Below are 13,654 nucleotides of genomic sequence, written 5' to 3' on the forward strand. Positions count from 1 at the left end.
ATGAATATACGTACTGTTCATCTTAACAACCGATCTGATCTGAGCTAGCTGCTGGTTTATTTTTAATTCTGTTTTCCATGGGAATTATTATGGGATAGATCCATGTTCACAAGCGGGAAGGTACCTTTAAACTATTCATCTGAGATTTACAGCACATATTATAGAGGGGAAGGCTTTGGTGTGTGTGTGTGGGGTTGGGGGTGGGGTAGTGTGTGTGTGTGTGTCTGTCAGTGTGTGTGTGTATGTGTATCTGTCAGTGTGTGTGTGTATGTGTATCTGTCAGTGTGTGTGTGTGTGTGTGTGTGTGTGTGTGTACCAGAAGGCTGCTAGTGTGCCGTGTAATCGTTTTAAGAACAAAACAAAAGTAGAACATCAACTCAACAGAACATGAGTTTCCTAATGGCACCGTGCATACCAAGCAGGGTAACATTTAATATATGGAAATACATTCTAGCGTATAAATACATATTCATACATGGAATGTCAAGTTTCAGTAATGTAATTTGCATGAATGAGAGCTAGAATAAAGATATGTTTCGCCCTATCAAATGTCTCATGACTTAAAGTGGCAATCTGCAATTACTACTTCCACTGATTATAGTTTAAACTGCAGATTGCCTTTGGTGGTTATTATGAAGTGAGAAAAAAAGACTGGATAGGTTTTCCTCTGTCCTGCTTTCAACTGTCAAGTCTACTCAAATCAGGGGCCATGGCATGAAGCAATGGAAATGACTTGAGGAAAGGAATGCTAACTCTGACAATAAGGCCAAAGAGCTCATGTTATGCTGGTAGATCATGTCATGTTGGTAATATGAAAGGACCTCTAGAGTGTGGTGTTCAAATGAAGGAGTTATTATAATTATTTAATTATTTTTATTTGAGTTTTATTTTTTCTGTTTCAAACACAGATAAAACAACATAAATAGTTAGGTCAATACATGATAATAAGGACAATTGTCATTAGAGATCGTTGTTCTTACACAGTCTTACACTTTTTCTATTTTATGTTTTTTTCACGTTATCAAATTGGTAGTTACAGTCTTGTCCCATCGCTGCAACTCCCGTAAGGACACGGGAGAGGCGAAGGTCGAGAGCTGTGCATCCTCCGAAACACAACCCAAACGAGCCGAGTCGCACTGCTTCTCGACACAATGCCCATTTAACCCGGAAACCAGCCGCACCAATGTGTCGGAGGAAACACTGTACACCTGGCGACCGTGTCAGCGTGCACTGCGCCCTGCCCACCACAGGAGTCGCTAGTGCGCGATGGGATAAGAACATCCCTGCTGGCCAAACCCTCCCCTAAACTGGACGACGCTGGGCCAATTGTGCACCGCCCCATGGGTCTCCCGGTCGCGGCCGACAGCGGCAGCGCCTGGACTCGAACAGGGAACTCTAGTGGCACAGCTAGCACTGCGATGCAGTGCCTTAGACCACTGCGGCCCTCGGGAGGCCCAGTCTTACACATTTTATCGTATGTGTTAAAACAAATGGGGAAGTTGTAGTTACCGTTGAGCTGGGTGTGTTGGTGCCATATCCAGAGGAGGGGAGAGAGGCCAGGGACCATCTTCGACCATCCGCCCTGCGGGCGGGCGGGAGAGAGAGAGAGAGAGAGAGAGAGAGAGAGAGAGAGAGAGAGAGAGAGAGAGAGAGAGAGAGAGAGAGAGAGAGAGAGAGAGAGAGAGAGAGAGAGAGAGAGAGAGAGAGAGAGAGAGAGAGAGAGAGAGAGAGAGAGAAGAGAGGGGTTAGGAAGAGTGCAGGAAGAATTACGTCATACTAAGTTCCAGAGCAGAAAGGGTTATACAATATAGTTCCTTCTGGCCAAAAAGTCAGAAAGCTTAAGGTTTCACATTTCTTTCACACCTCCTGGATTGCCTTTTGTGCCAATAATCCGTTCATTTCCTCTGCTTCCCTGCGGTCCTGCTACACATATCTCTCTCCCTCTCTCTTTGGGTCTTTCTATCTGTCTGACACTGCTGGAGTCATGATGGATGTTGGTCTTGGCTACATCCTGGCACTCGGAGGCCCATCCGTCTGTGCGTGCACATAAACACACACACACACACACACTTTGTCATGCCGTGTGACAGGGGAGTGCAAAGAAGGGAAATTGTCTCTGTCCAGCATAAGGGTGTAAATAATTTGACTGAATTCCCTTTCACTGTGTGCGTGCCACTGGAATATTGTTACTGCTTAAATAAATGCTCAGTCTCTCTGCTCCGTCTTTCCTCTACTATCCTGCCTGTACAATAAACAAAGAAATACTCCTTAAAAAAAGAATGGCCAGTTGTTTGCTCCTATGGGGGTATTGGTATGACATTAACGTGTTTGTGTATGCAGTGTAGCCAAAGGCTTTTTGGTTGTTGTAGGATTATCTGATTTAGAGACATTGCTACTAGATTAGATTATAGGATTATAAAAAGGGACCTGCCAAGAGCGTTACCTGATTATGTATCCCTTTATATAACTTGATGTAATCTTTTTATATGTAAACAGCAGATGTATTGAGTATTCCAAACACTATTTACCTTCTAGATGAGGCAAATGAGAAGTGGGCAGGGCCACTGGGAGAGAAGTTCCTTGGGCTGTCCAATGGACTACTTCCTGTTGAGAGAGAGGGAACAAACATGAATTGTTATTATAATATATGTCACTTAGCAGACATTTCTATCCAGAGCAACTTACAGTCATGCATGCATCCATTTTAAGTATGGGTGGTCCCAGGAATTGAACCCACTACCCTGGCCTTAAAAGCGCCATGCTCTACCAAATGAGCTACAAAGAACCACATAACTGGGCCATTATACATCGCTGTAAATACAGTATTAACTGTTAATATAAACAAATTGCCTTACCTATGTGTCCAGGGAGAGGTGAGTGTGGTCGAGGGAGAGTGGGTGATGTACTGGTTAGAATGAGGCTCTTCCGGTTACTGGTCCGGCAACTAGAACACACACAACCACAAACACACAGGCCGTCATTATCTGAAACACAAAAGAGGTGATAACCTCACCATCTAACAGCGTCTACCACTCTTAATCAGTGTTGGGTGTGATTGTGTGTACTTTCATGTGTGTGTGTGTGTGGCAGTGTGCTTCTGAGCTTGAACGCATATTTGTGTGCAAGTGTGTGTATGCTTCTGAGTGTAAATGTGTGTATGCATGCTCATACAAATTGGGTCAGAGAACATGGTGTATTGAAGTCAGCCCACCCCGTGGGGAGAGAGCCAAAGCAACTAACCCTTGTGGAACACACACACACATTCACACACACACACACACACACACACACCACAAGCCACGGCAACAAAGACTTTCAATTTCCTTCACAGTCAACTTTGACGACACTCCTCTCATGCGAGATAATGATGGGAGCGAGTGAGAGATGGAGAGAGAGCGAGAGAGAGGGAGAGGGAGAGAGGCAGGTAATGATGTGTTGAGATTATCATATCAATGAGGGCTTAACCCTCCTGATGCAAGAGACAAAAACATGGACACACACACACACTGAGAGTGTGACACAGATGGTGTTATATGGGAGGAGGGCTTTAAAAGGTGTGATTCTGCCATGACAACCATACTTCCTGTAGTCAGAGGGAACTGTAAGTAACAGTGTGATGTTGTAGTTTACATTTACATTTTAGTCATTTAGCAGACGCTCTTATCCAGAGCGACTTACAGTTAGTTGGCTGAAATCACTCACTAATATATATTCTCCATATTATACACCAATATCAGAATATCAGTCATAAAGAAATATGGTATAGCCTTGAAAAATCATCCACAGTAAAGATTCTGTTCCCTTTCTCCTCCTCCTCCTTCTCCTCCTCCTCCTCCTCCTCCTCCTTCTCCTCCTTCTCCTCCTCCTCCTCCTTCCTCACTCCATAGTCGACCAACGATGACTCGCTACACTTTATACACCACTAATAATGACTCCCTAATAACGACTTACACCACTGTCAGCATTGCACAACAGTAACACAGGAATATGTCATAGCCTCGAAAAATTACCCCCAGTAGAAATGATGTCCCTTTTCTCCTGTGTGTGTGTGTGTGTGTGTGTGTGTGCCAGATCTCTCCAGTGTGCTGGTTTTGAAGGGTAGCTGTCAGCCAGATGAGAAGCACAGTGCTAACACAGCATGACAAAGACCTGGGCTAGGCTTGCTCCACATTGCATCAGATAGCATGCTGCTCTATACAGACAGCTGGGATGTAAATTACACACACACACGCATACACGAGCGGTATACGTACGCGTCACACACACAGAACATACACACACACGTCTGAAACAGCAGGACAATTTCCATAATGCATTGATGCATTTCAAATAAAGCACTCTCCGTCCACCCCCCTCCGTCCCTCCCTCCCTCCCTCCACCGCCATATCCCTTATTTTTATTTAATTATAATGTGTTTGTTCCTCGTCAGAGCAGCTAACACAAGGAGACAGCCAAAAACCACACATTGATCTCTCTCCGTGTCGCTCAGGCACCAGGAAAGGCTTGTCAAGGAACTCAAACACACATTTGGAGAGAAGGGGTAGTGAAATATTTAAGGGAAATGCATTAGGTTTGGTTTTGGAGGATGGAAGTGGCTTAACACCATTACACTACAGCTCTCTGAGGACTGGAGGAGAACCAGACAAAAATACTGAGAGAGGCAGAGAGAGACAGAGTGAGTGAGAGAGAGAGAGAGAGAGAGAGAGAGAGAGAGAGAGAGAGAGAGAGAGAGAGAGAGAGAGAGAGAGAGAGAGAGAGAGAGAGAGAGAGAGAGAGAGATGTGGAGTTTTCTGAGTCACCACAGTCCTTACTCTCCTTTCTTTATCTTTATCTTTAATCTTTTTTGCAACTGTCTTACATGTTTATTTTAATTTGGTTGGTTAATAGTATATTAACCTTCACAATTTGTCACACAATCAATAAAACAGTGTAGAACACAAAGTACTTAATTGGCCAATGTAAGCATGACCTTTAAATATGTAATCATCTTAATGATGAATCTAGTTCCTTTATGAAGGAGGGCCCAGTGGAGACTAGAGGACTGTCTGGGACTTTAAAGTTCAGACTGGTCCTTCTAAGTGGGATTCTTAGTAACGTTGAATGTCACTGTCCTCTCCTGTGGCTTGATGAAATGAACTCTCAAACCCACATATAGACTTTGAGAGAGAGAGAGAGAGAGAGAGAGAGAGAGAGAGAGAGAGAGAGAGAGAGAGAGAGAGAGAGAGAGAGAGAGAGAGAGAGAGAGAGAGAGAGAGAGAGAGAGAGAGAGAGAGAGAGGAGAGAGAGAGAGAGAGAGAGAGAGAGAGAGAGAGAGAGAGAGAGAGAGAGAGAGAGAGAGAGAGAGAGAGAGAGGGGGAGAGAGAGAGAAATCGAGTGTGTAAGAAAGGAGAAAGAGAATAATGAGAGTGAAGGAGAAGAATAGAGAGATACCTCGTATTATTTCTTCAGATTCAGTTCCACTACATTAGACGTTTAGCCTGAGAATGAATTAAAATAATGAGTCATCCATAGACCTAACTGGAACTATGTTCAGTGGATAACATTCTGTGTCTTTCATAAAGTTTCTAATGACTTTAGTTTAATAGAAATAGATCTGTGATAGAGCTGAGAAATGAAAAATTGGAGGAAAAGTGGGAAAGCGGGGAAAGAATGTATGTAGGGAGGGAGGGGTGAGGGTGAACATGAGAAAGTGTGTGTGTTTTCTCTCTTCTCTCTGGTGATGGTGAGTGACAGGGTAAATCTCTCTGTCACGGTTATGGTCATGCAGTGTGGGCTCAGCCGCTCTCCCTCTGGTTTAGATAGTGTGTGTGTGTGTGTGTGTGTGTGTGTGTGTGTGTGTGTGTGTGTGTGTGTGTGTGTGTGTGTGTGTGTGTGTGTGTGTGTGTGTGTGTGTGTGTGTGTGTGTGGATGTGCTGCTGGCTTTATCCCAAGACCACCATAAATCAAGAGCAGTGTCCTGTCTCAGGGTGAAATGCACACAGCCAAACACACTCTGACACCATATGCAGTGGCTTGCGAAAGTATTCACCCCCCTTGGCATTTTTCCTATTTTGTTGCCTTACAACCTGGAATTAAAATAGATTTTGGGGGGTGGGGGGGGTGGAGGGGGGTTGTATCATTTGATTTACACAATATGCCTCCCACTTTGAAGATGCAAAATATTTCTTATTGTGAAACAAACAAGAAATAAGACAGAAAACTTGAGCGTGCATAACTATGAGAGGTGTTGGGTTTGCGCCAGACATAGCGTTTTCCTTGATGGCCAAAAAGCTCAATTTTAGTCTCATCTGACCAGAGTACCTTCTTCCATATGTTTGGGGAGTCTCCCACATGCCTTTTGGCGAACACCAAACGTGTTTGCTTATTTTTTTTCTTTAAGCAATGGTTTTTTTCTGGCCACTCTTCCATAAAGCCCAGCTCTGTGGAGTGTACGGCTTAAAGTGGTCCTATGGACAGATACTCCAATCTCCGCTGTGGAGCTTTGCAGCTCCTTCAGGGTTATCTTTGGTCTCTTTGTTGCCTCTGATTAATGCCCTCCTTGCCTGGGCCGTGAGTTTTGGTGGGCGGCCCTCTCTTGGCCTGTTTGTTGTGGTGCCATATTCTTTCCATTTTTTAATAATGGATTTAATGGTGCTCCGTGGGATGTTCAAAGTTTCTGATATTTTTTTATAACCCAACCCTGATCTGTACTTCTCCACAACTTTGTCCCTGACCTGTTTGGAGAGCTCCTTGGTCTTCTTGGTGCCGCTTGCTTGGTGGTGCCCCTTGCTTAGTGGTGTTGCAGACTCTGGGGCCTTTCAGAACAGGTGTATATCTACTGAGATCATGTGACAGATCATGTGACACTTAGATTGCATACAGGTGGACTTTATTTAACTAATTATGTGACTTCTGAAGGTAATTGGTTGCACCAGATCTTATTTAGGGGCTTCATAGCAAAGGGGGTGAAAACATATGCACGCACCACTTTTCCATTATTAATTTTTTAGAATTTTTTGAAACAAGTTATTTTTTTCATTTCACTTCACCAATTTGGACTATTTTGTGTATGTCCATTCCATGAAATCCAAATAAAATCCATTTAAATTACAGGTTGTAATGCAACAAAATAGGAAACATGCCAAGGGGGATGAATACTTTTGCAAGGCACTGTATAACACAACATAAACGTTTTGATAGCATATCGTATAGCATTTTTTTCACCCTGTTGATTGAGGTGGACAAACATTTTCAGCACGATTGTGTTCAGTTTTGTGTATCCTTAATGACCAGTCTCCAGACTAGACACATCTCCAGACAGCTTTATCTACATCTTTCAGAAGATTGCTTAATTTTTTTGAGCTATTTCATCATTTATTTATTTAACCAGGTAAATTAATTAGGAATAAATTATTCCTTGCTTCGTTCAGTAATGACCCGACCATGAAGCAGTAAGAGAGAGGGGGGTGAGGGGAGGCTGGGTGTACACGGTTACTATAGCAACACAAAATAGTCACTTTATATACTACTCATGTGAGTGGCGAAAACATCTTGAGCTGGTTTCCCAGTTCTACAAGTCGCATTGATACACAAACAACGTCCAGCAGCAGCTACTCTTCCTGGGGTCCACACAAAACATGACATAATACAGAACATTAATAGACAAGAACAGCTCAAGGACAGAACTACATTAATTTAAAAACAGCACACATAGCTTACATTTCAATACATACACACAACATATCTAGGTGAAATAGGGGAGAGGCGTTGTGCTGTGAGGTGTTGCCTTTATCAGTTTTTTTAAATCAGGTTTGCTGTTCATTTGAACAATATGAGATGGAAGGGAGTTCCATGCAATAATGGCTCTATATAATACTGTACACTTTCTTGAATTTGTTTCTTGAATTTGGGGACTGTGAAAAGACCCCTGGTGGCATGTCTGGTGGGGTAAGTGTGTGTGTCAGAGCTGTGTGTAAATTTACTATGCAAACAATTTGGAATTTTCAACACATTAATGTTTCTTAGTGATGCAGTCAGTCTCTCCTCAACTCTTAGCCGAGAGAGACGGGCTGCATAGTATTTATATTAGCCCTCTGACTACAATGAAGAGCAAGACGGGCCGCTCTGTTCTGGGACAGCTGCAGCTTAACTAGGTCTTTCTTTGCAGCACTTGACCATATGACTGGACAACAATCAAGATAAGATAAAACTAGAGCCTGCAGGACTTGCTTTGTGGAGTGTGTTGTCAAAAAAGCAGAGCATCTTTTTATTATGGACAGACCTCTATCCATCTTTACAACCATTTCATCTATATGTTTTGACCATGACAGTTTACAATCTAAGGTATGTCTCCTCAATTTGTTCAACAGCCACACCATCCATTACCAGATTCAGCTGAGGTCTAGAACTGACTTTATACTTTGCACTCAGACTTTATGACATTTGACCCACATCCCACCTCAGTACATGACCCTTGAACTTCTATGAAATCACATTATACTAAAACATGCTGATGAAACATCAAATAATCTGGTGTGTGGGCAGCTTCATAATCTGTCACATAAACCTTTCTAATCTACTGTATCATAATCTATTTAATCCAGACTCCAGGCTCAGCCGGTGGCAGGCAGGCAGTCAGCCAGTTCAGTCAGTCAGCCGGTGGCAGTCAATCAGTCAGTCTGATAGTCAGTCAGTAAGAAGATGACAGTAGTGTTAACAGTCAGTCAGTCAGTCAGTCTGACAGTAGATGACAGTAGTGTTAACAGTCAGTCAGTCAGTCAGTAGTTGACAGTAGTGTTAACATTCAGTCAGTCAGTCAGTAGTTGACAGTAGTGTTAACAGTCAGTCAGTAGTGTTGCCTTTCTTGTGTGATCTGTGATTTCTAGAAATCAATAACCCATGCTGTGTCTTCTGACTCTTTACCTCACGAAGGTCACACTGTAATAAAAATAACATTTGGTAAAACATAATGATCAAGCAGCAAATCTGCTGTGTGGGCAGCAGTTCATAATCCATGATAATCTACTGTATCACATCACCAGGCTACAAGCTCTTCCGGTGGCAGGCAGTCAGTCACTCTGACAGTATTTGACAGCAGAGTTGCCAGTCAGTCAGTGTGTGGTTGTGCGATTTATAGAGAATCAATGGCCCATGCCTTCTCTGTCTGTCTGTGGTTCTGGTGATCAGTCAGAGTAACAGAGGAGAAAGCTGTGATAACAGCTGATGAGAAAAAAGGCCAAATGGCAGTGTGTGTGTGTGTGTGTGTGTGTATGACTAAATCAAAAGTTCTCCCATGTCACCCCGCTCCTCCGCACACTCCACTGGCTTCCAGTCGAAGCTCACATCCACTACAAGACCATGGCACTACGGAGCAGCAAGGGAACTGCCCCTCCCTACCTTCAGGCTATGCTCAAACGCTACACCCCAACCCGAGTACTCCGTTCTGCCACCTCTGGTCTCTTGGCCCTCCCACCGCTATGGGAGGGCAGCTACCGCTCAGCCCAGTCAAAGCTCTTCTCTGTCCTGGCACCCCAATGCTGGAACCAGCCTCCCCTTGAAGCTAGGTCAGCAGAGTCCCTGCCCATCTTCCGAAAACCATCTGAAACCCTACCTCTTCAACAAGTATCTTTGGAAGGTTAACAGAAGCCTGATGCTGGTGGTAGGAAAAAGAGGGAGTCGGGACCGACTGTTTGATTTCTCGGCCCATCCTCGGCACCATGTTGCACTGCGCTTGGCCTACCTGGGCTGGGCCTACTAAATGCTTTGCTGTCCAGGAGAACACAGACAACACTGTGGAAGCACGGCTCTTCAAGACTCGACTGATCCAGGATCGCCAGAGTTCTAACTATCACTGTTGTGGCCGCACCGACAAAGGAGTCAGTGACTTTTCCCAGGTCATATCCATAGACTTGCGCTCCACTCAGTTTTGTGGAGGCCTAGGAGTGGTCCTCCCATCCAGTGTCAACGCTGAAGTCAAGAAGCGAATGCAGCGGAGCTCCCTTATGTGAAGATGCTGAACAGAGTCCTGCCCCAGGATACCAGGATTCTCGACTGGTCACCTGCTGCGGAGGGCTTCAGTGAGCGCTTCCACTGTCAGTCCTGAACCTACCGGTACTACTTCCCATTCGGGTCTCTGGATGTAGCATTGATGGCAGCAGCTGCCAAACGCTACGAGGGCACTCACGACTTCCGCAACCTGTGCAAGGAGTACTACAGTTCCAGAGGACCATCCTGTCTACCACGGTCCAGTCTGTCCATCAAACTCACCATACCATGCCCACTACCACAGACCCATTAGACCTATCATATTTGAGATCAAAGGATTGGCTTCTCGATCACCAGGTGCGGTGAATGATGGCAGTGCTGCTGCTGATTGGCCAGAAGCTGGAGGCTCCAGAGGTAGTGGATCAACTCCTGGATGTGGAGAAGAATCCCATTAAACCCTAGTACAGCATGGTGGTGGACTCTCCCCTGGTGCTGTTCGACTACCATTTTGAGGGGTTGAGCTGGCACAGGGAGGCTGAGGAGGTGAACCAAGCCCTGGCCACACTGCAGCAACACTGGACCCAGATAGCAGTCAAGACCCAGGTCCTCCACGGCATGATCCAAGGCCTGGAGAGCACACAGAGGACCTATCGGCCCTTGCTGGAGTGTCCACGCTGCGAGAGCCTGGAGTCCAGGATAAAACACTTTGTTAAAATAGGCAGGCTTGAATGAGAGGAAGGGGAAAATGGTGGCGAAACAGTGCACAAGGGCAAAAGGTCGAAGCACTCTCCCCGATGTGTTGCCATCCATCTGACCCCAGCGCCAATCAGAAAACGCAAGATTGATGCCTGCCAGAGAAATTGGACCTATAATATTGACTGAATTCTTTTGTTTTACTTTTTGCTTTTTGTATGGAATGGAGAAACAATTGTAGGTTTATTTGTTAATCTCTGGAATAAATCAATTTTGGAGATTCATCGGAAAGGGTAGAATTTTACTCACGTGGACCCCAGGAAGAGTAGCTGCTGCTTCTGCAAAAGCTATTGGGGATCCAAGCTAATGAGGATGCAAAAGCTAATGGGAATCCAAGGAGACGGTAACCCACTGGGCACACCACGTCATTTCAAAGTGGAGAATTTGATCATATTTGGTAGATATGTTGATCAATAAGATTCCAACCTATTTTCACCCACTCAAAACGACAGCCAAAAGTTTGTTGAATTGCCAATGTGTTATCACTATGCTTTCAACCATCTAAAGGCACAACCAAATTCCAATGGAAAATCAATGTCTGATTTTTGGTTTAGTTGTCACCTAAATGTGTTATCACTGCGCTTTCAACCATTTAAAAGCACACTAAAGTTCAAATGAGAATACAATGTCAGATATTTTGTTTATTTATAGAACAACTTAATGTTATTTAGAATATATATATTTTTACAACAACTTAATGTGTTATCACTGTGCTTGATCTAATAGCACAACCAAATGACCTGGATGGCTGTTAGTTGAGATTACATTAAAGTACCTGGTGCAAGTGATCAATGAAGTAAAGCCTTACATCAGGCTATTTACTGTCTTACAAAAGTAATATAGAATTGTGTTTGGTTGATAACGCAACCAAATATCAACATTTAAAGGAGAAGTATCTGCTGCTTGGATAGTTCCATCTGAGCCACTGGTTTAATCCTATTCTTTAACCTTTATTTTTGGTTGAGATGGATACATGAATCCAACATATCATTTGTTAACAGGCTATTTGCCGTATTGCAAAAGTGATATTGAATTGTGTTTGGTTGTCAACGCAACCAAATATCAACTTTTGAAGGAGATGTATCTTCTGCTTGGTTAGCTCCATTTGTTCCACTGAGTCTGGCTTCAATTCCAGTTTGTCTACAAATTAATAATTGATATGTTGGATTCAAGTCTCCATTTCAACCAAAAATGTAAGTTAAAGATTAGGACTAAATCAAATCGAACTTTAAATGCACTTTAAATACAGTTTGATTTGATTGAATCCTATTATTTTACTTTTATTTTTGGTTGAGATGGAGATGTGAATCCAACATATTTTTTATTAACTTGTAGATTCTATTTGAAATCAACCAGAGCTTAAAACCCTAGGACATTATGTCTGGTCTATTTTTATTTGAATCCTGGGCTGAATTTAAAGAACGGCTGTTGATGACTTCCCAAATGCTATATAGGCCTAAATAACATAATTGATGATATAAAAGATTATTATATGATGTTACATTTCATTTGCTCTGTTGAACCTCCCTTTGGAATGACTTTGACAGAAACACTGAATCTATTAAGTGGAGATTTCGCAACAATAATTCTCACGATAGCACATTGGTAGTAGTCAGTGACAAATATCAAAACTAAGCAGGGCTGGGCTTGGTTAAAACCCTGGATGTGATACCAAAGGGATAGCTGTAGATAGATCAACTCTCCAGTAGGTGGTGCTGTCCAGCCTATTGTATTCTTATAGTGGATATTACGTTGAAGATCTGACGTTGTTTCAAAGGTACACTACAGTGGGGAAAAAAAGTATTTAGTCAGCCACCAATTGTGCAAGTTCTCCCACTTAAAAAAATTAGAGAGGCCTGTAATTTTCATCATAGGTACACGTCAACTATGACAGACAAATTTAGGAAAAAAAATCCAGAAAATCACATTGTAGGATTTTTAATGAATTTATTTGCAAATTATGGTGGAAAATAAGTATTTGGTCACCTACAAACAAGCAAGATTTCTGGCTCTCACAGACCTGTAACTTCTTCTTTAAGAGGCTCCTCTGTCCTCCACTCGTTACCTGTATTAATGGCACCTGTTTGAACTTGTTATCAGTAAAAAAGACACCTGTCCACAACCTCAAACAGTCACACTCCAAACTCCACTATGGCCAAGACCAAAGAGCTGTCAAAGGACACCAGAAACAAAATTGTAGACCTGCACCAGGCTGAGAAGACTGAATCTGCAATAGGTAAGCAGCTTGGTTTGAAGAAATCAACTGTGGGAGCAATTATTAGGAAATGGAAGACATACAAGACCACTGATAATCTCCCTCGATCTGGGGCTCCACGCAAGATCTCACCCCGTGGGGTCAAAATGATCACAAGAACGGTGAGCAAAAATCCCAGAACCACACGGGGGGACCTAGTGAATGACCTGCAGAGAGCTGGGACCAAAGTAACAAAGCCTACCATCAGTAACACACTACGCCGCCAGGGACTCAAATCCTGCAGTACCAGACGTGTCCCCCTGCTTAAGCCAGTACATGTCCAGGCCCGTCTGAAGTTTGCTAGAGTGCATTTGGATGATCCAGAAGAGGATTGGGAGAATGTCATATGGTCAGATGAAACCAAAATAGAACTTTTTGGTAAAAACTCAACTCGTCATGTTTGGAGGACAAAGAATGCTGAGTTGCATCCAAAGAACACCATACCTACTGTGAAGCATGGGGGTGGAAACATCATGCTTTGGGGCTGTTTTTCTGCAAAGGGACCAGGACGACTGATCCGTGTAAAGGAAAGAATGAATGGGGCCATGTATCGTGAGATTTTGAGTGAAAACCTCCTTCCATCAGCAAGGGCATTGAAGATGAAACGTGGCTGGGTCTTTCAGCATGACAATGATCCCAAACACACCGCCCGGGCAACGAAGGAGTGGCTTCGTAAGAAGCATT

General features: G+C 43.5%; 1 protein-coding gene and 1 pseudogene across 1 annotated transcript in view; one reads left to right on the top strand and one right to left on the bottom strand.

Moving 5' to 3' along the window:
* LOC121553825 (microtubule-associated serine/threonine-protein kinase 1) overlaps positions 1–13,654 on the bottom strand; it is a 101,824-nt gene that overhangs the window by 43,746 nt on the left and 44,424 nt on the right. The window contains exons 3-5 of the mRNA XM_045211736.1: positions 2,856–2,944; positions 2,529–2,604; positions 1,510–1,582 (exon numbers count right to left, since the gene is read on the bottom strand). Of these exons, the coding sequence (XP_045067671.1) occupies positions 1,510–1,582; positions 2,529–2,604; positions 2,856–2,944 (238 nt within the window). The remainder of the gene's footprint in view (positions 1–1,509; positions 1,583–2,528; positions 2,605–2,855; positions 2,945–13,654) is intronic.
* LOC121553845 lies at positions 9,629–10,695 on the top strand (annotated as a pseudogene).

Source organism: Coregonus clupeaformis, chromosome 38, assembly GCF_020615455.1.
Source record: "Coregonus clupeaformis isolate EN_2021a chromosome 38, ASM2061545v1, whole genome shotgun sequence".
Lineage (NCBI taxonomy): Eukaryota > Metazoa > Chordata > Actinopteri > Salmoniformes > Salmonidae > Coregonus > Coregonus clupeaformis.